This window comes from Nansenia antarctica, assembly GCF_963989245.1.
Source record: "Nansenia antarctica genome assembly, chromosome: 3".
In the NCBI taxonomy this organism is placed as follows: domain Eukaryota; kingdom Metazoa; phylum Chordata; class Actinopteri; order Argentiniformes; family Microstomatidae; genus Nansenia; species Nansenia antarctica.
In genome coordinates this window covers 42738871-42764580 of record NC_137688.1, presented here as the reverse complement: position 1 = coordinate 42764580, position 25710 = coordinate 42738871, and the positions used below count along the sequence as shown (strand labels likewise).

The window sequence follows — 25710 nt, the reverse complement described above, 5'->3', positions numbered from 1 at the left end:
TCCCTACCAACCAGATCCAGTAATTTCATCCTTTTCCTCCAAAACCATCATGTTCAAAAGGTATTCACATAGATGTGGACATCTTTTTTTCTTATCTAAACATTCATTCTTATTTCAGGGCACCAAAAGAAATGGGACATTCGTATAATGTCCAAATTAAGCACTTGTGTATAGTACAGTATTTGGTTGACAATCCTTTGCATGCAATAACTATCTGCGAACCATTGCCAGGTCTGTTGAGGTGGTATGCTTTAAATCTTGGGTAGATAATATTTTCTCCAAACTTTCCTCTTGCAATCACTCTGATACATTAACATACAAACATGTATTCTGGCGTGTCACAGCCGAACTACCAGACACAACGCCTAGCATCAATACTAGACATTGACAGCTCTCTTATGGCTGCACAGATGATATGACCGAACACACCTGACTAACCAGAAGCCACTGTCAAGCCAATTGTTGACTTTTGGTGCCCTGAAATACGGGGACTATGTATAAAAAGCGTTTTCATTTCGAAATGGTGAAACCATGTACACAAATACCATCGAATAAAATAAAAGCTGAGAATCTCAACTTTAACCTGAGAATCTCAACTTTAACCTTGTTGCTTTCACAGAATATACATGTATGATAAAACACTGAATCAAAGGAAGCATGGTTTCTTAATGACCTATAATTGTATTACATTTCACAAAATTTCATTGCAACATTTCTCACAATAAGAGAATATTGAGAGAATAATAAACAGTACAGGGCTATATTTTCTTTCCGTTAAACAGCACTTGCAGAGCGCAAAGTTGCCCAACCTATACAACATTTTAAATAGACAGGGCAGCACTTCCAAGACTACATTTGAATACTGCAGCTCACAATAATGACAATGTTTACTTTAAATCAGCATCTAAAATCTCGACCTTTTCATGGACATCATAAAAAGAGGAAATGTCGAGATAAAGTGTATAATACCATCATTCTTAGCACAAAAGGAAAAAAAACATTAAGAGAAAATGCCTGAGGAGTTCCATGTGGAAGTATGAATTGAGTGAAACATAACACGATTTGTGACACAGACATTCTCTATGACAGTCATTTACAGTATTTCTGTGTGCACATGTACAGTATGACTCTAGCACATTGATATCATGAGACTTCTTGACAGAGATCAAATGGACAGTCTACGATATATCTTTTTTTTCACACTTTTGGTGCATGTATGTTGGTCCTAGGCATGAGGGATCAGAGCACATGTAGAACAGGCATTCAGAGCATAAAGGTACTGAGACTAGAGTGAAGATCACATAAGTTGATTCTGTTGAATCTCTATTTAGTAGTGAAAAACATAAATACCCTATTGACTCCTTGAATATATTGTATTTTTATATACTGTAGGCTTACTCATGAACATACATTTATAAATACATATAGGCATTGCAAGGCACACACATTTTCCTCTCACACTCTCTCTTCCATCTCTCTCTCTATCACCCTTTCTCTCATTCTAAGAATCAGGAAGTATCCACGTGTGAGCAGCATTCTTTCCAGCATTTGGACATGAAGCTCCATTCTATGAAATGTGTATTACCAAGATTTATTAAACTGACCATGGTCATTTTATGTGCCAGACATAAAATCACAGTGGAAACCTGGTTTTGACATCCAGAAATAAGGCAGAGGGATGGACAATTGTTTGAATGGCAGTTAAATATTTCAACAATGTTATAGGTGGTCCAAGTATCACTGAGACAGTTGGGCTTTAAATATGTTGCAATCAATGGCATTGCAAATTCAGACCAAACATCACTTAAATTAAAGACATTAAAATGTCATTCCAACAAACTGTATAAAAAAAATCTACTTACACCTAAAAACACCTATGGCTAAACTAATCATTTACCTTTAGTGAAGTTCCCTTCATGTTGTCTTCCTACCTGTCATTCATTCTCTGTTTGTCAATCTCCCTCTGCCCACCTCAATACATTATCCAGTGATCAAGGTCCATGTACATTATTATGTTACATTTATTACTCTGATCCAGTTCCTTTTAAACACAACACGGTTGAAGTACTGTAGCACTGTGACATTCTGAAAAGTACAATGCCTGTTCCTTGAGTACGACAGCAGTTAGTGAGTTGAAATTAAATAGACACATTTCCTTTTCTTTTTTTTTTAAACACCGCAATGTTACTCTTGTACTTGCCGGGCGGGGAGGGAGTAAACACATTGTCATGAAAGTAACAGCTGGCAAGAAGTGCACAATAGTGCTGTCTTATTTCCATCTTTCTAGCTTGTAATACGTGTTACTTTCAATACATTTACTGTCAGCAATAATTCCTTGTTCTGTATGTGGCGATTTGAATAATCTATGTTATAGGTTAGACATTTATGAAAATGAACCATGCGTCAACATGAACATATTTTTGCCACAATATTAAAGACTAAAGACTAAAAGGGGTTACATAATAGCTATATTAACTATTATTTCCTCATCTCACTTTCATGGGAATGTAGTAGATGTTTTTCATAATTTTCTGATGAGCTGTCCTTGTCATGCACAAGGAGCAGTCCTATTGCCAAGCACCTATGCTGTCATTTAGCCACCAGATGGGTTCGTTTGGAACCTTAACAAATAAACAACTCTACAACTGAGAAAACATTTCAGGATCTTTTTTTTGCTTTTTATTTGCCTCTCTCAAAACAACTTTTTCAAGTGTACTGATATTTTGCAGGGAGGTCTGTGTAATTTGAGAACATGGGCATGATTCGTCCTGTGTTCCAGTTCTCCCCTACAACTCAATCAAATAAACCAATAATATAATGTGTTTAAGTTTTAACACCCATCCTGTTTTAGTCAGCACTAGCAGTGCATACAGTTACAGCTTCCGCCAGGTACAGATAACAGCCGTGACCAGATGAATACAATGTGAGTGACACTCCAAGTCAATCCTGTCAGTCTGCCAGCTTGAGAAATTGTGGTTAGCAAAAAAGCTACTGCTAGCTTCTTTTTGACCATTTTAATTGTAAACAATTAAAGTAGGTAACCTAACGTTGACCCAAAAATTCTTTGATATGGAAATCAAAGTCATTATAGTTGGGCTTTAAATAGGTGGATGCTTGATGACAGAATGAGAGTTAGAAATCACCATGTCCACGGGAGTCTCCTTGGGCCTGATAGAAGTGTTTGTAAAGTGGTCACAGCAGGCTCTCTGTGTGTATCTGGGTTGGCCTTGGAGGCAAGCATGGTCCACAGGATAAGGTACAGCCATGGGGGTTTCATTGGTTTGTGAGAAGTGGTAGAATAGAATTCAAAATGGACTACGGTCCTCTACGGTCATTTCAACAGAAAGTTTGATACTCAACTGCAGCAGTGTTCAGTATTATCCAAAGATGGTTCAATTCCCTTCTGCTCAGTTCCCTCAGTTCCCTTTAATTCCCACTGATGTTCCAAATGTCTCTGATGCGCAGGTCCAAGCCCCAAGGCCCCCTGTTTCAGTCCTCAGGCAAATGGGTTGTCAGATCGGAGGATAGTGTTCTCGATGTCAGGATAGCTCTTGCCGTTCATGTGTTCGGTGTTTCCATCGATGCTGTAGCAGCGGTGAACCTCTGTCAGGGATGATGCCACGTAGGAGGCTGAGCGGAGGACATCGGCGTGGGCGAAAGTGCTGCCAAATTGGATCCTCTGCTGGTTCCAGTGTCGCCTCAAAACGCCTTGGACCTGTGAGGGAAGACCGTGCCAGGAGGAGAATATTGATTGGGTACACATTGCTCCATGTTAAGTACGGTAACCTGATAAATGACAACAGGACTGAAACTGAGTTATTACAGAGTTGGTTCAGGACCAACAACATCTCATATTGACACCTTACCTCTCCATTAAAAAAGCAGTAAATGGTGGCAACCAGGAGACCCTATAGAGGATAGAAGGAGGAGGAATAAGTTGAGATCTGAGAAGAATGAATGAATTTAGCCCTATTCACACAGGACTAGTATTATTGGGGACGTCTAGTAATTTGTAATAATTACGGAGGTCGTTTGTGATCTTAATTCTGTGCGAACCTGCCATGCCCGTAATTTGGAAAGTAAAAGTTCCACTGCAAATTACCTACCATATTTCTCCAAACACAGAGGTCCTGTGATAATATTAGTCCCGTGCGAATCAGCATCTCTGTGATTTGGGGACGTTTGCAATGTTTTTTTTTTCTCTGCACCTTTCCCCCATGGTTTTTCTGCTGAGGTCGAAATTATAAATGACATCTTTTACATAATTCTGGGTGCAAATTCAGGGGGCTACTCAGATCTCACTACACAGCATGGAGACCCATTTGCAGAAACAGCAAGCTGCATGGCTATCTTGTTACATAGATATCTTGTTGCACATCTATTTTACACAGAGCCTTGACATCATACCTGAGGGGTAATGTCAGTAAATTTGAGTAAAATACAGACTTCGCTTATCCCATACGAATGCGCCGCATGAAACACAGACGTGGGGGTATCATTTCTAAATCACATGAGGTCCCCAGATAACACTAGTCCCGTGTGAATACAGCTTTTGCCAAGAGATTTGATCTAACAACAAGGGACACAAATGAGTAATCTTATCTAATTTTACCTGATAGTGCATGTGGATGTGCATGACATAGTCGTAGATCTCAGAGGCGAAGCGTCCCTGGGGCTTGTAGGGGATGAGGACAAACTGGATGCCCAGGAGAGGGACCAGGATGAGGGTGGCTCTCACTGCCTTCATGTAGAGACTGGACTCTGCCTGGTGGGTCACTTTCAGCTTGGTGATGAGCACACGCACAATATTCAACAGGAAAAACAAGTTCACCTGGAGAGAGAGAGAGAAATATTCAACTCCACTCAGAGAGGTAAGTCATAGATGACATCATGACATCTTTAACAATAACAACCTGATAAGAGACTAATGTTTTGTGTCGTAATGTGCAACAATCAAAAGACTTAATGGTCGCTGTCTCATTGAAAACAAAGACATCCGGTTTCCCTCAGTGGTTGTGCATCCCTAATATGGATGTGGCATAACACCACCAGCTCAGTGGTCATACCAGTTCAGTGGCCTTGCGGTTAGAGTGTCCGCCCTGAGATTGGGAGGTCATGAGTTCGATCCCCGGCCGAGTCATACCAAAGACTATAGAAACGATACCCGATGCCTCTCTGCTTGGCACTCAGCATTAAGGGTTGGATTGGGAGTAAGACCCTGCGACATACCAGTGTCATGTCCAGGGGGCGTACTTGTACATCAAGCCGCCTCACGCTACGGAAACAGGCTCCTGCCCAGGGCTGGACTGGGACAAAAATTAGGCCCTGGCATTTTTGGCCCAGACAGGCCCACCCCAATCGGTCGGACCACACCCACCAGTACAAAAATACTTGCCTTATATACTCGTCTTATATACTGTGTGCTGTACAGTCATATGACAAACTGTAGTATTTTCCCAAACCACTACAAAGACGACTACATACAGTAAGCAATGGTACCAGTGCAAGTAGACCAGTGTACTCAGTGATCAGATTCCAGAGCGAATTTACGAACGCAGCCTTGTTGTTCTAGATTTTTTTTTCCATTATCAACCTATCATTGCGCTTTAGAGTAAAACAAAGCACGCAACTGTCGCGTCTATCTTTTCATGGCAACTCTACATTGTGATTTACAAGGGATATTAACTAATATTAAGTAATATTATTACTTGGTTACATTTTGCAATTGATCCGCGGTACACATGCGTGCCGAACCGTGGGGGGCGATCCGTTACACCCCTAACAGCTACCTATATTTTCCTTACCGGGTCAACGGTTACAGGCTGACTCGGCCCCGCTTCTTCTGTATCCTCTCTATCCTCTGTATCTGTACCCTGCTCCCGCTCCTCCCTGCCAGCCTCCTCTTCAACCTGTTGCTGTTGCTGCTGTGATAAACTTGAGGGTGCAGCAAACATGTCCCTAATGTTTACACATTTGGCAGCATCTGCCTCAAGTTTCTTTTTGTTTTTCTCCCTACGTTTTTCCCAGCCTCCCTTCCGTTTTAGTGTGCTTTTGCGCTCCATCTCTCTCAGTATCTATCTAGTAACTATCCAGGCTAACTACATTTATTTTTTATTTTGCCGGTCGGCTCGGCCCAAAACTACCGCGGCCCACCGGGCAAATGCCCGGTGTGCCAGATGGCCAGTCCAGCCCTGCTCCTGCCCTATGGGCCATTAGGCTCGAGAACCATCAGTTCTCAAGGCTACTTACATATAACACCACCAAGCACCATGCTTTGTTTATGAGGTAGTACAGTATAACTTAAAGTTGCATAAATACCAGAACCAGGACTGAAATCATTAGAAATCATACAGTATTAGCAGCCATTTGGAGGAAATAAGGCGAAATCTGTGATGGCCATATAGCTAAAAATGCTCCTGTTGTGCTTTTAACACAAAAGGCATGTCTTCTTCAAAATGTGGCTCCTAGTTGTCCCACTATTAAGGGCTTACCAGCAGGGCAGCACAGATTGGACCATGGATGATGTACAGCAGGGATGTGTTTGAGCTGATCCAACAGCTGTGAGGAGAGAGACAGGGAGACATTCAATAACAATCTATTTTGTATTAAGAGGAGAATGAAGTTTCAACCTCCTTCCGCTTCTTTGTTCAGACAGTGGAAAAGTCAGAAATTGTCAGATTGATCAGAAGGCACAGCAAGGCAACACCAAAAACAAACCACATTGTATGTAACTAGCCACTGAGTATCCGTTAACATGCTCGACAGTGTAGACGCATGCAGAGCCTTTTGATGGACGTGGTTGATTAGGACACCCAAACTGATTATAGTGAGAGAGGTCCTTTTTTCCCATCATGCTCACTCGTGACAGTTTAGTCTAATCTTTAAATCAATTCTCAAACTAACAGGTAACCAGTGTAGGGAGGCTAAGCTGTAACCATGCGAGGGACTTTTTACAAAGAAAACATCTGGCCTAGTGGAAGCATGTATAGTGACAATAACATTGGGCCTAAAATGTAGCCTTGTGGCACATCAAAGTTCACTTGGGATGAGGAAGAGACACATTTTCCTAGACCGAACAGCATGCTTGTCCAACCCCCTCTTATTTGGGTGGAGGCCATCCGGCTTGAGGAGGCATGACAAACATAGCATAAGTCTGAGGATGTCATGCCTAAAACATATAATCAGAAAAGTACCGGTATATTTAACATTTAACAAACACATTTAATCTTTTCAGGACTGATGTCCAGGCGCCTTACTGTATTTGAAAGTTAATTAAGTAACTGAACCTGAGACAATTATACAAATTACTCACTTGTCATTGTAGTAGCAGCCTCGAGCTACTGCATGTATCAATGCAGGTATTAGTGGAAAGCCTGTGCAATTATGCAAAATTGTTTTAATGATATGAACAATCATTATGTCTTTTGAAATTGAAGCTGTTTGTTACATAAGTAGGCTGGTTGGTTTCCACGTACCCCATCCAAGTAGATAGTACCACATGAGGTGTTGTTTTTCAGCAAACACGGCCACAACAATAAGTGTGTGTAGGTAGATGCCCTCACACAGCATCCAGAAGTAGTTGCAGCCAAACAGGTACAGATGGATAAACATCATCACTTTACAGCTCACCTAGAGTACAAGACACATTTCCAACATCAACATATTTTATTATAACTAGTGTCTGCTTTGAATATTCCCTGTAATAGTACATTTTACAAGGTTGGGTGACTATGTTAAGTTTAATCTATTCTACTGTGCATGTGGGACACCAATGGAGCCTAGTTGGTCAGTAAATAGAAAAGTGCAAGCCTATTAAATAACCATAGCTCTGATCCTAAACATCAACTGTTGGTAATACTTATTTTAGTGAACACACATTAAGCACTCATTTGTAGGTTATAAGAGTGTGCTTTTTATCCAGCCCCTCAAGACATACTATACGCACACCACAATGTTTTTGAGACCAATGTTGGCCATGAGGTTAGGGAGGCTAGCAAGATGTGAGCCGGTGATTGGAGGGTTGCTGAAATCATTTCTAACTGGCCAGCTACTGCATGACTAATATCATGAGAATAATAAAACACTAGATAAAGACTTAATAAATGGCTTGTAAAACCAAAGAACTAGCCTTATTAGCAATTTATTAAACACTTATTAAGCTACAAGGTAGTGCCTAATAAGTGTTACCTGTAACTGTTTTACATAATATTATGTGGGGGGAAAAGGGACACCCTTGAAAAGTTAACTCTGTTCTTAACTCTGTTCAGTATAAGGTGCCAGATCGGCATACTCACAGGGTTCCGCTGCATTAGCTCCTGGTTGTCAGCCACTGCTGTAAACCAGATGATAGTGATGACTGAGTTTAACACGAAGGAGAAGAACAGGTTTTTGTGAAGTGTTATTCTTTGGCAGCTCAGGCTCCTGATGGGGAAAGAGAAGAGATAAATCTTACCTGCACAACAACAATAGGTAACACTTCATAATAATGTACAGTTGTAAATGTCTTAATTTATGAACGATAAATAATGAACTGACTATTAATAAATCATTATCATCTCAAGTCAACATTTCTAATAATGAAATAAGCATAATTCTCTGTCCTCTGTAGGTCAAACGTTGTCCAAGGCTGCAAGCCCAAGGTTTTCCACTAGGGGTGGGCATCGACGATCGATAATTGATCGATAAGGATCTTGGTCGATCACAAAATAAAACATTTGGTCGATCACAAAAAAAAAAAAAAAAAAGATCAAGACCAAGATCCTTATCGATCAATTATCGATCGTCGATGCCCACCCCTATTTTCCACTGTTCATCACAGCACACCCATCTAACTGTGAGCAGAGCTGCTAGGGTGTGGAAGTCCTCTTCCAGGAACATGTGTTTGACCCTTTACTAGACTTGAGGGGATGCATCCTGTTACACTATTATTGTATACCTTTATCACCTCAGCACCAGAACCTGCATCTTTTTCCTTCGGGGCAGCTTGAGTGAAAACATGTGTCAGATCTCTTTCTTTTGTTTCCTTTACTTGTGTTGTGCAAGTTGTCCAAAGTAATTGCTCTTTAACTTAGATAAACACACAGTATGAAAGAGTAGTGTAAATGAATGGCTTACTTGAAATTGAAAAATATTCCCAAAGAAATGAACAATGAAGTCAGCGACAGTCCATGACCAATCAGAACTAAATAGTAGAGATTCATCGCTGTCTGAAAGACAATGCAAATTATGAAAATGTTTATTTATTTATTTGACCTTTATTAACCAGATAAAATCAATTGAGAACCAATTCTCATTTTCAATGATGACCTGGCCAAGAGGCCCCAGCAAGAATAAATACAAACAGATATGCAGAAATGCATAGGGTCAACACAAAACAATACATACAATATATGAGAATGGCAAAGGCAGCGAAGATAAAATTAATAAAAACAAAGTCAACTAGCACTATGTGTGAAGGGAGAGAGGGGGGCAGGTTGTGTGACATGCCATTGATCTCTGTTCAACATGCAGTATTAATTACCTCAACTACATACAGTACATACAGTATATGAAAGTTGTTATTAGTGAGATAAGTTCAGTAATTCCCAGCATCTACAGTACAGATTTCAGAAATAAGCGTTTACAAAAGAAAGCTAGTACTTTAACATACCACTCTGCCTTCCATGGTGAGTAGATTACATTTTGTGTAGTTTGTCCATGTCCTGTTGCTTTGTGGGTGGCGACCCCAATGGCCTGTATCTGCACACACTTTCTGTGCCATTTCTGATGAAAAAATAAAAACACAAAATACAAATCTTGATGGTGCAGTCAATCAAGCAAATTCATTTCAAAGGGACAAATCATTATCAGGTAGGTATGGACTTTGGTCCAAATCGGATTTGAATTCCATTGAATATATATTATGGATCACACCAAATTGTGGTCAATAAGTCAATAATATTATAAGAATTATAATAATAAATCAATAAGCCTATTTCTCAGCGGTGAAACTGTAATTTATTTTACAAAATAATGGTGCAGGAATACTGTACTTATGTTTCTAGCTACAGCAACTATTTCAGATCTGAGATGGTGGGTGTTATGGCTGATTGACAGGTTGATTTGACATGGAATGACCCTACTGTAACCACAAAGTACTAGAGTATAAAGTGTACAAATTGTTGACAATGAAATGTCATGGTATTCAAAGGTCCTATGGCATAGACAGACCTGAGGGGTCAAAGTCCTGGAAGTAGTCTGGGCAGTGCTGCTCTGTGGTGAACCCTGCCTCTGTGTCGTCCCAACACAGCCAACCGTCCCAGGTCCTGTTACACACTGGCCCTGTAAGAAAAGGGAGTGAGTTAATTTGATCACTGTTGCGTTGCAAGTAGAACATTTATGTTGTGTAGGACTGACACATTATGGCCCTCTATTCTACTTATAAATCACTATCTGTAACATCTTGAAATCCAAACCGGCCCCAGTGTTATAGGTGAAATATGTAGCTTTAATTTTCAGAATGGTAACCAAGGGCACTACAAAAACATTCAATTAAGAAGTAAAACATGAAGGTTGCTGTGGCCCTCTCGGTTTACAAACAAGGGCAGGCGCAGCACTTCTGACCAGAAATCAAAGCTCCAGATTGCATCTTTAAGCTATATAAAGTAGACCCCGGTAGACCTATTTTGTTGTGGTGGGAGTCTTTCATAATCTTCTGATAGCACTCAAATTGAGCAGTGACTATCTTATTCCTGGTGACACCGATGTCGTGGTACACGTTCTGAGGATACTGCTCCTGCTGCGAATCATTGGTCTCAGGGCTTGCCATCACAAACAGCTGTGGCATAAAAAGATATAAGATGCATTTACAGAAAAAGTCACAGTCTTGGACAAAATCTAAGCTCAACAGAGCAAAACCAAGCCCAAAAGGTTATGGTCATGATTAAACTACTTCCCAAAGGATACCCACACAGCACACTTTTTACTACAGTAAATTAGCAATGTCCATTTTGAATTAAAACATAATAAAGTAGTTTTATGTTTATATTTTCTACTTTAAAAATATACATGAAGATGCAAACGTGAGATAGACTTGAAACAGTGTAACTTAACATAGTTAGTTAGTGTGACTACATACTGTATAATAAACAAATAGTGAATAACTTCATGTAAGTGACTAAATTACCTGACTGACGGAACACAGTAACAGAAGTGATAGTATACAGCTAGCATCCATCCTCATGTTCTCCATAGATCTAGGTTAGTGAGCCTGGGAAAAGTTGAGAGGGATCAGTAATTACACAAAGGAACATTTGACCCCAGCCAGGGGTTAGGTGGCACTCATCCAAGTCTGCCTGCAATAATAACATGGCCTGGGAATAATAATCGACCTGGGACAGAGAGACAGGAGAGAGAGAGCAAGGCAATACGGCTGGAATTCAAGGGAACCCATGGCAGCAAAGTGTTTAATTACTTACTGCCCGTGCACACACACACCGCTTATTCTGAAAACTGGAAGTGTCTACCTGAGTCTAGAAGAACAATGCCAATAAAACATTCTACACCCATGCTTGGCTTATACAGTTTGATTATAGTGTCTGTGTCGTCCTGGGAATGCAATAGACACATTTTTGGAACCCTAAGAACTTCAAGCCAGGAAACCCTGTTAAGAAGAAAACCTTGAGGCAGTGGCAAGGAGAAACTCCCTGTCGGAGGAAACCTGGAGAGGAACAAAGGCTAAGATGGTTGTGAGTCTTGTGACCTATGAATAAACACCCTGTAAACTCTACTGATTAAATTGCTTTTGCTCAGTCATTACACACAAGGATTCCAATGGCCGTTTAGTGACCATTGACCTAACTTTATTGGCACGATTACTAAAAACACAGGATGATATTAATCTGTTCAAAATTGATCTTTTTGCCATAACTGTGTCTGATTTCTGTATTGCAATGCCCTCATGTTATATCTAATGGATACTGAGCACAGGGGTGTACTTTTTATTTTAAATTGCATTTAAAAGCCAAATTAACCTATAGGATCAGAGCCGGCTCAGCCTACAAGCGGCCAAAGTGAATGCTAGGAGCCTCGCGATTGCCAGCAGTAGTTATCATATATATGAATAAAAACAAGGAAAAATGTCAGCAAACAAAATCACGTACATAGGGACATCGTGTGTACATTCTGGGGACCTTCATAGAACATTGTCAGGACGATTTACCATCCGTTATAGTTTAAACACTAACTAATTGCTTCCCCTCTCTATGAACTCAATTATTTTATTTATGGAAATTCATGTATTATTTTGTAAACTAATAATCACATTCTGGATTGATATAGACATTTTACTTACTTCTGTTCAAGTGTTATCTATTATCAATGTTATTGTAATATACCATATAGAACTCTTTTCATCTCTAATAAGAATTAGGCTACTCTGAACAATGTAAACATTGTTTTTGCTGTCCTCTTAATGGCCTTGCCATGCTGTCTTCTAAATGGCCTTGCCAAATGGCCTTGCCAAATTTGCTTTAATGTTTAAAACGTGATCAAAACGTCATCCCTACTTTTAACAAAACACTTATTACTCATTGAATGCATTGATCTTGCTATGTAGTTACCTCTCTTCAGCTTGATTTTCCTGTGTCAGCCCTACATTTTTAATATACAGTTCAACCTACTACTATACTACTACTACAACAGTATCGTCTTCCACATCAACATAAAAAAAAAAAATGTTTTCCAATGTACGCATTTTGGGCATTTTCCAATACACTAATATCCTGAAGACAACCTAATGTAATGCGAGCCAGACACAAAACTAGGGAACTACAGGGCCTTTAGCCCTTTCCGTACAGTCTGTGTATAGTATGTGAGGGGTGTCTGCTACAGGCCTTTGCTTTATGATCAAATGCACACTGTACAACCCAGTGACACACTCTTTCAAGGGACAGCATCGACTGACAAATACACCCATAAAATGAATTGAGCAAGACACATACAATCTCTCACATAAATCTTTGCTGAACCTGATTTCTCACTCTCCTGGGATATCTACATATTCTCTTTTTCTAAACAAAGAGCAGTGTTCACAAAACATGCAGCGTCAGGTTGAAACGACTGGCAGAATAACAGTGGAGCCAACCATGATAACCTCCTGCCCTTCCTTAAACACCAGGGAGGGTTTGGGCTTGGGAGATGTCAGAGTTTCCTCTATCGGCCCTAGAAGCTTTCCAAAAAGGTTGTAACATGCAGGCCTGACTCCAAACTCCTAAATGGAGTCAGTGAATCAAGAGCAATTTAAATTCATTTACGGTTTGGGGGCAACATGTTTTTCAGACCTCTCTGTTTGTGAAATGGGGAGGAACACCCCCGCCCCCCCCCAACCCCCATCCACATGCACATCCCTCCCCTCCCTCTTCTGAAATAGCCCCATCCCAGTGCTCCTAAATCAGGAAGCCCATGTCAGCCTCTGACAGTTTGTGTAACTTATGTCCTTTTGTATACACCCGTGGAAATGTACCCACATCTTTCCACAGTCTTTACACCCCTAGTGAACAGTGCTTCTTTCTTTAAAAAAAAGAATTAATTTGTATAACAATCTGTATAATATTGGTTCTGTATAATCCAGCAGCCACTGTCGCCAACCCCTAGCTTGGTAAGGAAACACATGGGCCTATTCTAATTTGAGTAATTTATCACTTTAGGGCATTTAAGGGACATACATTTCATACAGCATTTCATCATGTACAAACGTTGTTCTTACATAACAATGCAGATAACACAACAAATGACAACAACGAGATAAGTCTTAAAAACGTCATACTGTTCTGAGGGTATTTTCATACACAATACCGTTCAGACAGTCGCCAAAAATGTTCACGCAAATGAACTCAGAACCCCCTGAAGCAAAACAAACTGACCATCTCAGGAGGTCACTTTGGGTATGTTGTTCTTTAAAAGGACTAAACTTGTATTCACACTGCCCTCTGTTTGAGTAAGGACTCAGTTCTCTTGCTGCTTTATTTCAGGGTTTGCTCACCCTTTCAGACAATCTTTTAGCAGTTTGCCAAAAATGTTCATGCAAATGTGAATGCCCCTAATGAACAGTTCAGTTTGCAGTTTATGTCTGCAGTGTTGTCGAATGTGCAATTATCCAAGTTGCGAAGCAACTAATCTAATGAATCCAATGAAAGATGGTGCTGTGGAAGGAAAGTGGACTGTGACCTCTTCACTGCTGAACTAGACCAGTAAGAAAACTAATTAATTCCTCATTCAAACAGATGGGCAGTGTGAGTACAAACATACCATAACATGAAATAATAATGAAATAAAGACTTGTTGTCCACTAATTTTACTAAAGAAATGGTGTCCCACAGAGAAATAACTTGTTTATCCAGCTGCTGCCCATGGGATGTGGTCATCTCTCACATCATATTATGATCTGCCAAATCTAAACAGACCAGGCATCATAGCCCCTCAGCATTTCATCATGTACAAACTCTGTTCTTACATAGCAATGCCGATAACAGAACAACAACAACAACAACAACAACAACAACAACAACAACAACAACAGGATACAAGTCTTTAAAGCAGCATGCTACTGTTCTGAGTATAACATTTTAACTTGTAACTCATTTTTACTAAAGACATGGTTCCCCACAGAGCACTATTAGAGCGTCATCAGGAACAGATGTTTGAACTCTATGCCAAACTAACATCAATTTGTTTATGGCAAACGGTGATAAGGATTGCTTCATCAGTCTGTTCGCATTGGAACCCCCTCAACTAACTCATGTTCATCTGAAGGTCAGAAATTATCTTGATCAGGAAAAAAAAATCCAAATCGGCAGTCATTCAAATAAATGAACGTTTTCAAAGTAGCTTTATTTTTGACAAACAATATAGTAGTAGTTTAAGTGTAGTTACACTTCTTCCCTTGTAAAGTAATTGGTCATGTAGTTAAATGCAATTTCAGAGTAGCTTCCTCAACATTACATGTGACTTACCTCGCTGAGAATTGTAAATGGCAAATAACAAATCCTTATTCCTCGACGTCTTCAAAGCGCGTGGATAGTCCGTGTGCTGGAGCGCAAATCCAATGTAAGCCTATTGCCTGTAGCGCGACTGGTCCGAGAGCTCAGGTTGTCAGTGATACACTAGTGGCATCCTGTGACATCACACACTTTTCGGTTGGTGCCCATATCCCCCCAGTTCTGGCTATTAGCCTATCTATTTGTTGAACTTGTGAAACATGTGGATTCATTTGATATACTCTATTGAATTGTACCAAATGAACAACTAAATGCCAGTGCAATGTGAAAACTATCCATCTGTCCATTAAGCAGACTTCACATTCTCTTATTTGAACAGAAGACTGTTTCGATGTTAGCTCTCAAGTAAAGACAACACCGCCTCCCTCAGGAACTAAAAGGGTTCTGTTTATCTGGGCAATGTCACTAACCGTTAGCATGTTTATACAACAAAAACAAAGTCAATGAACCCTAAATGATCATGTTTGAATGTTCCCTGAATCATCTCAAAAACATTTAAATCAAGTCATTGCGTATTTTCAAAGAATTGTGGATGATTTGGGCATGATATTTCAAACATGCTAATTTAGGGTTCATTGACTTACATTGTTTTTTGGTTGAGAATTATCTTGAAAGTTAGTGGTTAGTGACAGTGCCCAGATAAACAGAACCTAAGTGTGGAGTGAAGTCTGACCTTTCCATAGTGGAGCTAATGGCATGAGTATAGTGCCCATAAAGGCCAATTGCTTTTCCACAGTCACTGTTGAGCTTCAACAGTGCAACAACAACACACACATTTCATATGAATATATTTCATAAATCAGAATATCATAATCTAACTCAAAATATCTAAACTCAAAAGCTGTTAATATGGCTCCAACAATAGGAGATGTGTGTATTGTGATTTGGGAATATGGGAATTAGACTAAGTAATGTTACAAGAACAATGAATATGTAATGTATATTATGTGAAAGCTGTGTTCTTGCCGATTTCACTCACTGACACTGGTTTTGCATCTTGTTGTGTATCATGGATGTCACTTGTCTTAGACTAAAAAGTATAAAGTCATTGCTTAATACTATGATATGTGAATGCTGGTGAATAAAGTATCTTGGGGTGAAGGACGTGGTGCTATAATGTACATTTTTAACTCAATATTATTTACATATGGTGGTGAAGAAAATGTAGAAATGCATGGCATTTATTTTGATTTGGCATGTTGTGGAGACTGGAACGGGGGGGTTGCGATGTTCATGTTCCACCCTCCCCTAGAACCTGCTCACTAGGTCGCTGCTCCACCCCTGATTATACAAGTGCTTTAGTCCTTTGTTGGCTAGCAAACTTGGTGACTGGCTAGCATAATAAGTTAATACTGGTTGTTGTAACTACACAATCAAATTGATTAGAATAGCACTTCTTAAAAATTGTCACCAAGTGCTTAAAAGTTACCAAAACTTGTTGGGTAACCACAGGCTATTTGGCATGTGTTGCAACATGTTATATGGTCATTCTGGGATTGGTACATCAATTGTTGGACTTTATAGTTACATAAATTAAATAATATAGCACTGATTCCTGAAGAATAACTTATGCCTCATGAGTTTAGTTCAATTGTCTTCCCCCATCAGAACCAAACATATGATCTTGTTTTACTCCATTGTTTGAAAACAATGCTACTGTAAACACACACTGTAGGCTAGCTTCAAAACATGGTTAAAACTATAATTTTGATGTCATGGATGGTGGAAAAAACTGGACCAGGATCTTCCTGAAATATAGCCCAGTGAAATGATACGCCCAGCGTATCATTGGCACCAAACTCCCTACTTCACAGAGCTATCACTGTGATCCCCTCTCTCAGTACCCCCCCCCCCACCCCCCACCCCCCCTGTGACACTGTGAACAATCCAATTTAGCCTTTGCACGACTGCTTTACACATCCCTGGTCAATGTGGTCACTCTTTAACCTCTGCATTACTGATGTTTACAATACTACCTTTGCACATACTGTCTATTGCACATTGCACATACCTCTTTGATATAGCCTATTTTTTTTACATCTGCACATTACACACTGTACATAAACTACCTTAACTGTACATAGCTCATAACTGTATATACCTCTAAACTACCGTACATGCCTTTCTGTACCTATCACTATCATTGTCATGTTTTTTACATCATGTTCTTATATCACTATTGGCACTTCTGTTTAGATGCTAAACTGCATTTCATTGTCTGGTACTTGTACTCTGCAATGACAATAAAGTTGAATCTAATCTAATCTAATGTAATGTAATCCTAAATATACTGTAGTTCAAGTTTGTGTCCATAAGAGGGCAGCATGTAACCTTTGTTAGATACTGGCTAATCTAAAGAACCAGACAGTGTGTTTCCAATATATTGCATATAGTCAGGGGACCACATTAAATACAGACAGGAAGTAGCAATGAAGAAAACAGCCTTTTGAACTATTTTGTAATGTAATAGGTGAAAGGAAAATCTGCACTCCAAAAAAACATGTTTATGGATACATGATAAATAAATGTATGGAAACCATGTTTGTAGGCTACATGGTTAATGGCCATTGATTTGACATATCAGCAACAACAACACAAAGTTGCATCCCCAAAGTAGCCTTGAGATGGACCCCACCTGGAAAGAGGAAATAAGAGAGGCCAAAAACAACATGTTGTTAAGGATAGGACCAGATGGAGACAGATAGTCGCAGCCTTATGTTCCTCAAGTAAGTAAGCAACAACAACATCCACTAGACATACTTACTTGCAGCATATAACCATGATGTAAAAACATATGTATTGTTTAATTAACATCCAAATGCAAGAAACATTTGCATAAGGTATTTCATGGTCTGCAAGTAAGGAGTTATTTATCAAACAAGCCACAGCTTTGATCCAAGTTACATCAAGGATGTACTTTTCAATTACGAACAAGCCTCATTATTGATATATCACTAATGGGAATGTGTGTCCATTAAAAGTGACTTAAAGTGATTTGTGTGTACTTTGGATTGTAATGCAATAGGCACTTAGAATAAGATTACTCTGGCAATGATGATGTTTCTTAAGCAAGGGGCAAAGTTCATTAGTTTTTTTTATGACAACATAACTCAGACTAAGATTGTATATTTACAGTATCCTAATGCCAAAATTAACTCGGGTTTCAAAGGTATTCAAATGTGCCTTTGAATTAGATCCATACATTCAGCTGACTCATGGTCAATAATCTTCAAAAACATTTAAAACAGAAACTCTGCTCTTAGAGTCTACTTAAAGTCACCAAAAAAGAATATATGTTTTAAAAGCTGTTGCAGAAAATTAAAACACTTACTTATTCATCCGTAGCATACTGTACAATGCATGCAACAAACCAATCAATCTGATATCTACATTTTGAATAACAACAAGATGAAGTCATTGATGTCTTCCAAAAGGAAGTTTGAAATGTCAACTGACTGAATTGACCTGTTTTGTGTATTTGGAGGCAACCCAAAGAGACACTTAAGACACCATAATTGATTTTAGTCTTCAGGCACAGAATATAACTGGGTGGACCAATTTTGATTCGTAAAATGTTTCTAGAGGGTTCCTCTCAAACCTCTCTAATGACAACTGCCTCTCCTTGGACAGGACAGAACATTTCTAATAGCTGAACAGTATATTTCGGTGGTAACCCCACCCCCCCTTCCTTCCCTCCAATTGTTAGCAATTCCCTAACAATTACACATGTTATAATATTACCTTGCCTTACCCCTGGTACTTCTAGACATGGGTTTAATACTGCTGCATTCCTCTCTTTTCCTGTCGTTTGCCCAACTTTGATTGACAGGGACAAGGGGAAGGGGAACAGTTTGACATACTGTATAAATAACATCCGCAATGTATTCTTGTTATCTTGCCATTCAAGGTGAAAAGATGTTGCTTTCTCTCAGATATGCTGAATGATTGACAAGACTGGGTAGATCCAAATCCTCCCCCTAGACTAAGCGATTTTTTTTTGTTGAAGAAACAGTAAGATGGAGTTTATTTTGTCAATTGTCTAGGAAGGTCTCGTGGGTTCCCTTGTTGGTCCTCTCCACCATCTTTAACCTTGTCTTCAACAAGAAACTCACAACATGAAAAGGTCAATTTTTACTTTCCACTTTTACCACGGCACTATTCCCAAAACATAAATAAAAGGCTGGATTGATTTAGTGGTGCTTCTCAGCACCAAGGACACATTGCTTTATGAGCTCATTCAAACAAAGAACATAGATGTAGACACACTACACACTACCACTAGGATGTTTCTAAGTTTGAGATTAAGTACTCAGTACTCAGGTGATGGAAGTCATCAACAGGTAAACAGGGAACCTCTGAAGGAAGAGCGAATTGACATAAACTAGTCCCCATGGCAACTATTATTACCCATCTCACCTTTTCAGAGACAGAAATCAAGTTCTGTGAGCACCCCCATGCAAATGCCACAGAGGGTCCACTTCTCCTGTTACAATTGGTTCTGGCAAAATTAGGTCAATTTTTCAAGTCTTGCGACCTTTCATTGTGACTGCTGGTTCCTGGCACAGCTTGGGTTGGGCTGAGGAGACAAACAGGGTGGATGAAAGGCGGGGAGCTGAAGGTTAAGCTATCCACCCGCTGGCTCTAGTCAAAAGTCAACAGTCACAGCATCTGCCAAGTCTGGGCCCTAGCTACAGAACCAGTTAATGAACTATGTGGTGCATGCACACTAGCACACTACAAACTGTAGTCCAAAGAATTTGTCTTAAAACACACTCTTTATCCTTTTCCGACCTCTTCCTCTTCCACAGTCGTCATGTATTTCAACTCCCCAAGACCCCAACATGTCCTCATAGTAAATCTCTTGAGTGTGATTATGTACTATAGATGTCTTCTATATGGGGACTGGCTGGGATATAAGCCACCGTGCCACATGTCAACCCTACTCACACTGAGGCAAGCAGAGCTAGTTACTTATTTATGGTGGACTGGCACAGACAACCTTGTGAATCACTTTCACGAAAGAACTCAATCGCCTGTGAGAGAGTGTCCAATATGACAGAGGAATCAATGCTGTGTCAGGGAATATCTGTGCCCCAGTTGCCCTCATTGGTGCATTGACTGTACTTACCTGTCACTTAAACCACCATACAAAAGGGAGGTGAAGGGAAGGAGAGAGAAACACAGAAAGAGAGAGAGAGAGAGCAAAAGTTTATTGCATTTCCTTGGACCCCAAACGTAGGTAGACTACCTTTAATATCACAAACACAACCCCTACTCTTGCTGACTCATTCTACCACCTTTCTAGATCTCAGTCATTCCAGTCAGAAGGAAGGGGCATGTGTTGACGTCCGTTTTGCATAAATCAATGATGAATTAGACACCAGAGAAGATTATAATAAGATTTGTGGAGACTCTTGGTTAACAAATGATGGGTGAGCAACTCGCATCTATAAATATCCCCCACCTCAAACATGCATAATGAAACATGCTTGATGCACTTTACAAAATTGGTTGAAGAGAGAGACACTCCAATCATTGAAAGCCCTGTGTTTGTGTCTCATGAAGCTGAGCATCAGCCATGATGGAATATCAGGACCCATCAGAAATAACTGGACAGCAGCAATCAATCAACCAACCACAGTAGACTCACAAGCTTGTGTCTAGCGGTGTGGGGCTTATTTTGCATAATGAGTATGGTTTTATGCAAAACATATTTCGCATGTTTGAAATGCTATCCCTGACAGTGTAAAGAGAAACTGTATACCTCTATGAGATCTTTGGTTTAAGACCATTAGGGTTAGGGTTAGAAGGGATTAAGAATGAAATCCTAGTTGAGACCAGTGCACGCACATACATTACTGTAACTCAAATCAAATCCCTCATTACACACAATAATTAACTCCGTTTATTACTCAGTTTGTAGGATCCCCTTTTTGTCACTTCTTCAGATTGCATATTAAAGTATGTTGATAATGCCTCCTCGAAATGCTCAAATGTTAACAAAGTAAAAAGTACATTTTTGAAAAAGTTGATCATAGGTTCCCATTTGGAGTTAAAACATAAAAGTAAAGGGACTGAGGAGGCAATGAACTTGTCCAGTGACAGATGAGCTGCATATTCATGTTTGTGTTTGAATGAGCTGAAATGAATTTCCCTTTGAATGGCTGACAGATCAAATGACATGCTTTTGTCTGACAGCCATGTGAGGGGACACAATGTAAGTGAGTAAGCTAACAGTCTTCACTATTATGGCCGTGTTAGTGTAGCACATGTAGTTTGGTGGACTGTTGATGAGTAATCTGAGTTTTAAGACCTGGAGACTTGTGTCAGCTCCCAGAGCTAATGCATAGCTCGTTGGGCTATCATAATCTTGAGTTATGTAGACATTTGTGTCATTACACAGTTGATTTCAGTTCAGAGGTACTGAATAGTAGGGTTGCTGGGGAGAGGAGGCGTGGCAAAAGGTGGCTCAGTGATCTATGTCAGGAACCATTATCTTATTTTTTATATCATCTATTACCATTGATAATGACTTTGAGAGCACTGCAGGTTAAAGCTATTGTGGAATTAATAGAATATGCTCTCATATCTGGCCACAACACTGTACTGCCTCATTGCAGACATCCATGTGTCTAACTCGACTCCTAGATTAATGTAGGACCTATGAAGAAAAGGCCAGAAATCCTCTCCCTCTCCCTCTCCTTCCCTGTCCTTTTCCCTCCTCTATCTCTTTCTCTCCCCTGTCTCTCTCATTAATATAACTCGATCCAAATGTAATGTTGGCAATGCAATACCTACATAACATGCATTGTGTCATACGTTTCCCATATTTTGTTGTTTTTGGGCATATAAATGTGTTTATAATGTGCATCCTGCACATTTTCTCAAAACAAACACCAGTCTTTCAAAAAGAGCTTGGAGAGGATTTGCAGCTCCCATTCAATATATTGCCAGCAATGGAATTGACCACAACAAGAGTACAATCCTCTCAGCCATAGAGCACAATGTCATAGAACCTCACAGACTCCTGCCCCTCACAATCAACTTGCTGTAATCATCGCCTTTTTCAAAGCTTTTGTATGCAACACAAAAGTCCTTTACATAGTGCCCTAAACATAGGTTTAGTAGAGTTCAAAGTAGAAATTTGCACATTTCAGTCTTCTGAAGTGACTATTAGATTTGAACAGACGTCCCAAACAACCTTCTCTTCTGACACACCAGCCTGATCTCATCAATCATTTTGTATGATATGTAAAGTAATGTCCAAGAGACATAAATATGTTTACATGTGGATCGTCAATATATGTAAATATTTAAAAAATCAGGCATCATCAACCAGCAGGAAGATTGCCTTTGGGTCAGTTTTGACAAAAGTGCTTTTAGTGGTTTCATTTGCTGAATCTTGTTACTAATGGTTGCTAATACCTTCCCCTTACAACTCACTATAACCAAGTTATTCCTAACCATAACCACTCAAAGTGAATGCCCAACACTAACCATAACCCAAACCCTTGCCGTAATCACTCAAAGTTAATGGCCAACACTAACAATAACCCTAACCCATACCTTAACCACTTTAAGTTAATGGCCAACACTAACAATAACCCTAACCCTTACCGTAACCACTCAAAGTGAATGCCTAATACTGCCTAATCACCACACAAGTCGTTGCTAACATGCTTAGTGGAAACAGTGAAGATTAACATCCTCTAGTCGACGTTGCCTGATTTGTAAAATATGTACATACTGTATATTGACTGCCCACATATAAACATCTTTACGTTAGGTACATAACTTTACGTACAAAATCATTTTAATTTAATTAAAATGCATTCTTTGTAAATGAATGAATTTGTGCTGTTGTTTCAGAAGGGAAAATGTATAGACGTTGAAACACTAAAGGTGCATCAAAACAGTAATGAATGTATGAAAACAGTTATTATGTATATAGTTATAATTATTAAAACCGTTTTAATATGGAAATGGTTCAAGCATGAACATGCAAAATTAATTAGGGCCTCCAGCAGCTCCTTCATGCTTAATTATTGTAATTTTCATTTACTAGTTACATTCCTCTGAAATATATGGTGATGTGCAGTTGTAACATGATCCTTCTCTGTCACAATGGACCTGACATTTGAAATCTGCATTCCCAAAAACCCAGTACACTCTCTATACCTACCCGCACTACTGGTAACCCACCAAAAACATGGCTCGATTGGCTAGGGACTAAGGCATGGACTCGGGCCTCTTGGACCACCCAATAAATACGCTCAGTAGCTATCAGTTTCCAACATAGCATTAATACTACACTAGTAATAATACTAATACAGTCAATACAGCCAAACGTTATCACCTTGTCGTTGCCCATCATGCATTTAAGTGTTGAAATTTGACTCAGCAGTAGAAAATGTTTAAATAAACTCTCATTATACTGCACAATATCAGTGGCAGGTGGTTGTTGAGCTCATTTGAATGTGGAGTTCCTTAATGACACATTAATTAAAATACCTCATTGTCTGGTATTCCTATGTGTCACAGGGCAGTGGGTTTGAGAGACAGATAGTATGATTTGACATCGACAGCCACTCAAAAACATCAAATAAACTAAAATAGAGATAGGGGATTGGGGGCTGGAAATGATGAAAGTGACTCATGTCCTTTCATCTGAGTGGCAACATACTGGGGGAGAGCTGACTACTACAAAGGCTCTAAAAACAAAGCATTGTTTAGAAACACTGTATCTGGTCAAAACAAACACATTATCCATGCAGTGTGGGGGTATAGTTAAAACTTTTACTTCTTTCTATCTGTCTATATTTCTTTCTTCCGCTCTTTTCAGTTTCCTCTCCATACTTCAGACGTGTGTTTTCTCTCCAAAAGACTACGACAGTACACCATGCACAGCTTTTAGCTTTGGTGGTGAAGCAGATTCTGATTATTGCATGAGGTAGTGAGTAATGCAGCTTGTCCCAGGCTTTATAAAACAGTCTCTAGGCAAGAGCAGGGAATCCATCAGGTCATTGTTCTGCCGTGGGTCTCACTGTGAGGACGGGGGAGTGGGAGATGTGTGCAGACTACCGCCTCATCAGTTTTTACATTACTCTCTGCTACGCTTCACAGACCCCACGTCTTTTAGGGGCAAAGGGTTAGGGAAAGGGACGTATGACAAAAAGATAATCAATTTGACAGGCTGACGGGTCCTGGACCTGTGTAATGCTGATTTACGTTGTTTTTTCATGATTTACTTAGTTATCCAAGATACATTGCATAGTTTTTCTATGTTCTCCCTGCTTCCTTGAGCACAGGTTTAGCCTACTTTGTTCTGAGGGACCATAATACTAGGGCATTCCTCTCTAACCCATATTTATTCCTCTACCCTTTTTCTGAACTCAACTTCTGAGAGATGCAGAGCAAACATTTTATTTTGGGACGTCTTTAATAATCATGTTCTAGTTCACTTTGAATTGTGTCATGTATTTAATCCACACACACACACACACACACACACACACACACACACGCAGCTACCCACGCAGGCATGGACGCTTGCAGGTGACTACGTAGGAAAACCATAATGTTTTGCGATACTGCCTGCAGCCTGCAGTATTTAACACTTCTATACTGCTTTGTTTTCGGTACACATACATGACACGCTATTATACACCTGCCATAATAACAGCTATCGCTCATTGCATTGGAGAAGTGGATTAGGTCGATTTCAACCTTAGGCAGGATGAGAAATATCCTCTTTGACTACAATCTTCTGCAGTCTATAATCTGCAAGTGCACTCCCCACTGCACGTGTGCTTATGATGGATGGAAGACTTAACCATCACCCACCTCGGCTTTCTGAGCAAACTCTCCTCTTTCTCCTCCACATAAAGGAACCATCTGAAATTGCTAGGGGTAGGACAGTGTTTCACTACGTTTTTGTAGTGCACTGTTTTTGGAGTCTTTATAGTCCGATATAGTCCCAGCAGATTACTATTATTATTTCTAATTTGACGGAGGAATAATACTGAACTCATTATCATCCCTGAAGGATTTTGAAAGCCTTTCTTTTATGAAGACAGTGGAGAGAGAGAGAGAGAGAGAGAGAGAGAGAGAGAGAGAGAGAGAGAGAGAGAGAGAGAGAGAGAGAGAGAGAGAGAGATAAGGAGACATGACAAGAGAAAAAGAGAGGAGAGATTCATTAATAAAACAGAGGAGAGAAGAGGAGGGGAGGGGAGAGAGTGTGGTGATGCCCCGGCTGTTCTCAGTTTTCTTCACCTCAGGTCAGTTATTGACTTCTGCTGTTTCAACTACTGAAGAGGTCCTTGTCTGATAGGCAGTGAAAAACAAATCATGATACAGGTGATGGTACTCCTACTGGGCATTGCTGCCTGACGCACCTCCAACAGTGCCTTTAGAACAGGTGTGCTGTGACACCTCACTGAACACCTATGTGGGCCTAACTGGGTCATCAGCTGGGGACCACCAGTCATTGACGTTTCGCTCCTTTAACCCCAGTACATCTCCTGGTGGCGGAGCGATGGCAGGGATCTCTCCCTGCCACCCCCTGCTGATGCCCTAGGTGTTGTTCGCCCCCCAACCCGTATGCTTCCTTCTTAGCCACAGCCAGAAGCTGCCTTTCTCCGCCTCCTCAGCCAGCTCTTTCATGACTTTCCGATGC

The 25710-nt window shown here is 40.0% G+C and overlaps 1 protein-coding gene across 1 annotated transcript; it reads right to left on the bottom strand.

Moving 5' to 3' along the window:
• Positions 1 to 2112: 2112 nt before the first annotated feature.
• calcrlb (calcitonin receptor-like b) lies at positions 2113 to 15098 on the bottom strand. The gene is made up of 13 exons (XM_080525253.1): positions 14991 to 15098; positions 11165 to 11248; positions 10660 to 10816; positions 10210 to 10320; positions 9650 to 9762; positions 9115 to 9206; positions 8295 to 8421; positions 7476 to 7629; positions 7313 to 7373; positions 6492 to 6558; positions 4613 to 4831; positions 3867 to 3908; positions 2113 to 3715 (listed from the first exon to the last, which is right to left on the bottom strand). The coding sequence occupies exons 2-13, from the start codon at positions 11228 to 11230 to the stop codon at positions 3497 to 3499; spliced, it is 1428 nt and encodes a 475-aa protein (XP_080381379.1). The 5' UTR covers positions 11231 to 11248; positions 14991 to 15098; the 3' UTR covers positions 2113 to 3496.
• Positions 15099 to 25710: the final 10612 nt, after the last annotated feature.

Excerpts from the sequence above, each read along its gene's own strand:
- calcrlb (XM_080525253.1), bottom strand. The coding sequence starts at position 11,230 with ATGGAGAACATGAGGATGGATGCTAGCTGTATACTATCACTTCTGTTA. Across the intron at positions 8,422-9,114 it reads GGAATATTTTTCAATTTCAA|GAGCCTGAGCTGCCAAAGAA; the intron begins GTAAGCCATTCA and ends TTTCCCCATCAG. Across the intron at positions 7,374-7,475 it reads GTACTATCTACTTGGATGGG|GCTTTCCACTAATACCTGCA; the intron begins GTACGTGGAAAC and ends ATAATTGCACAG.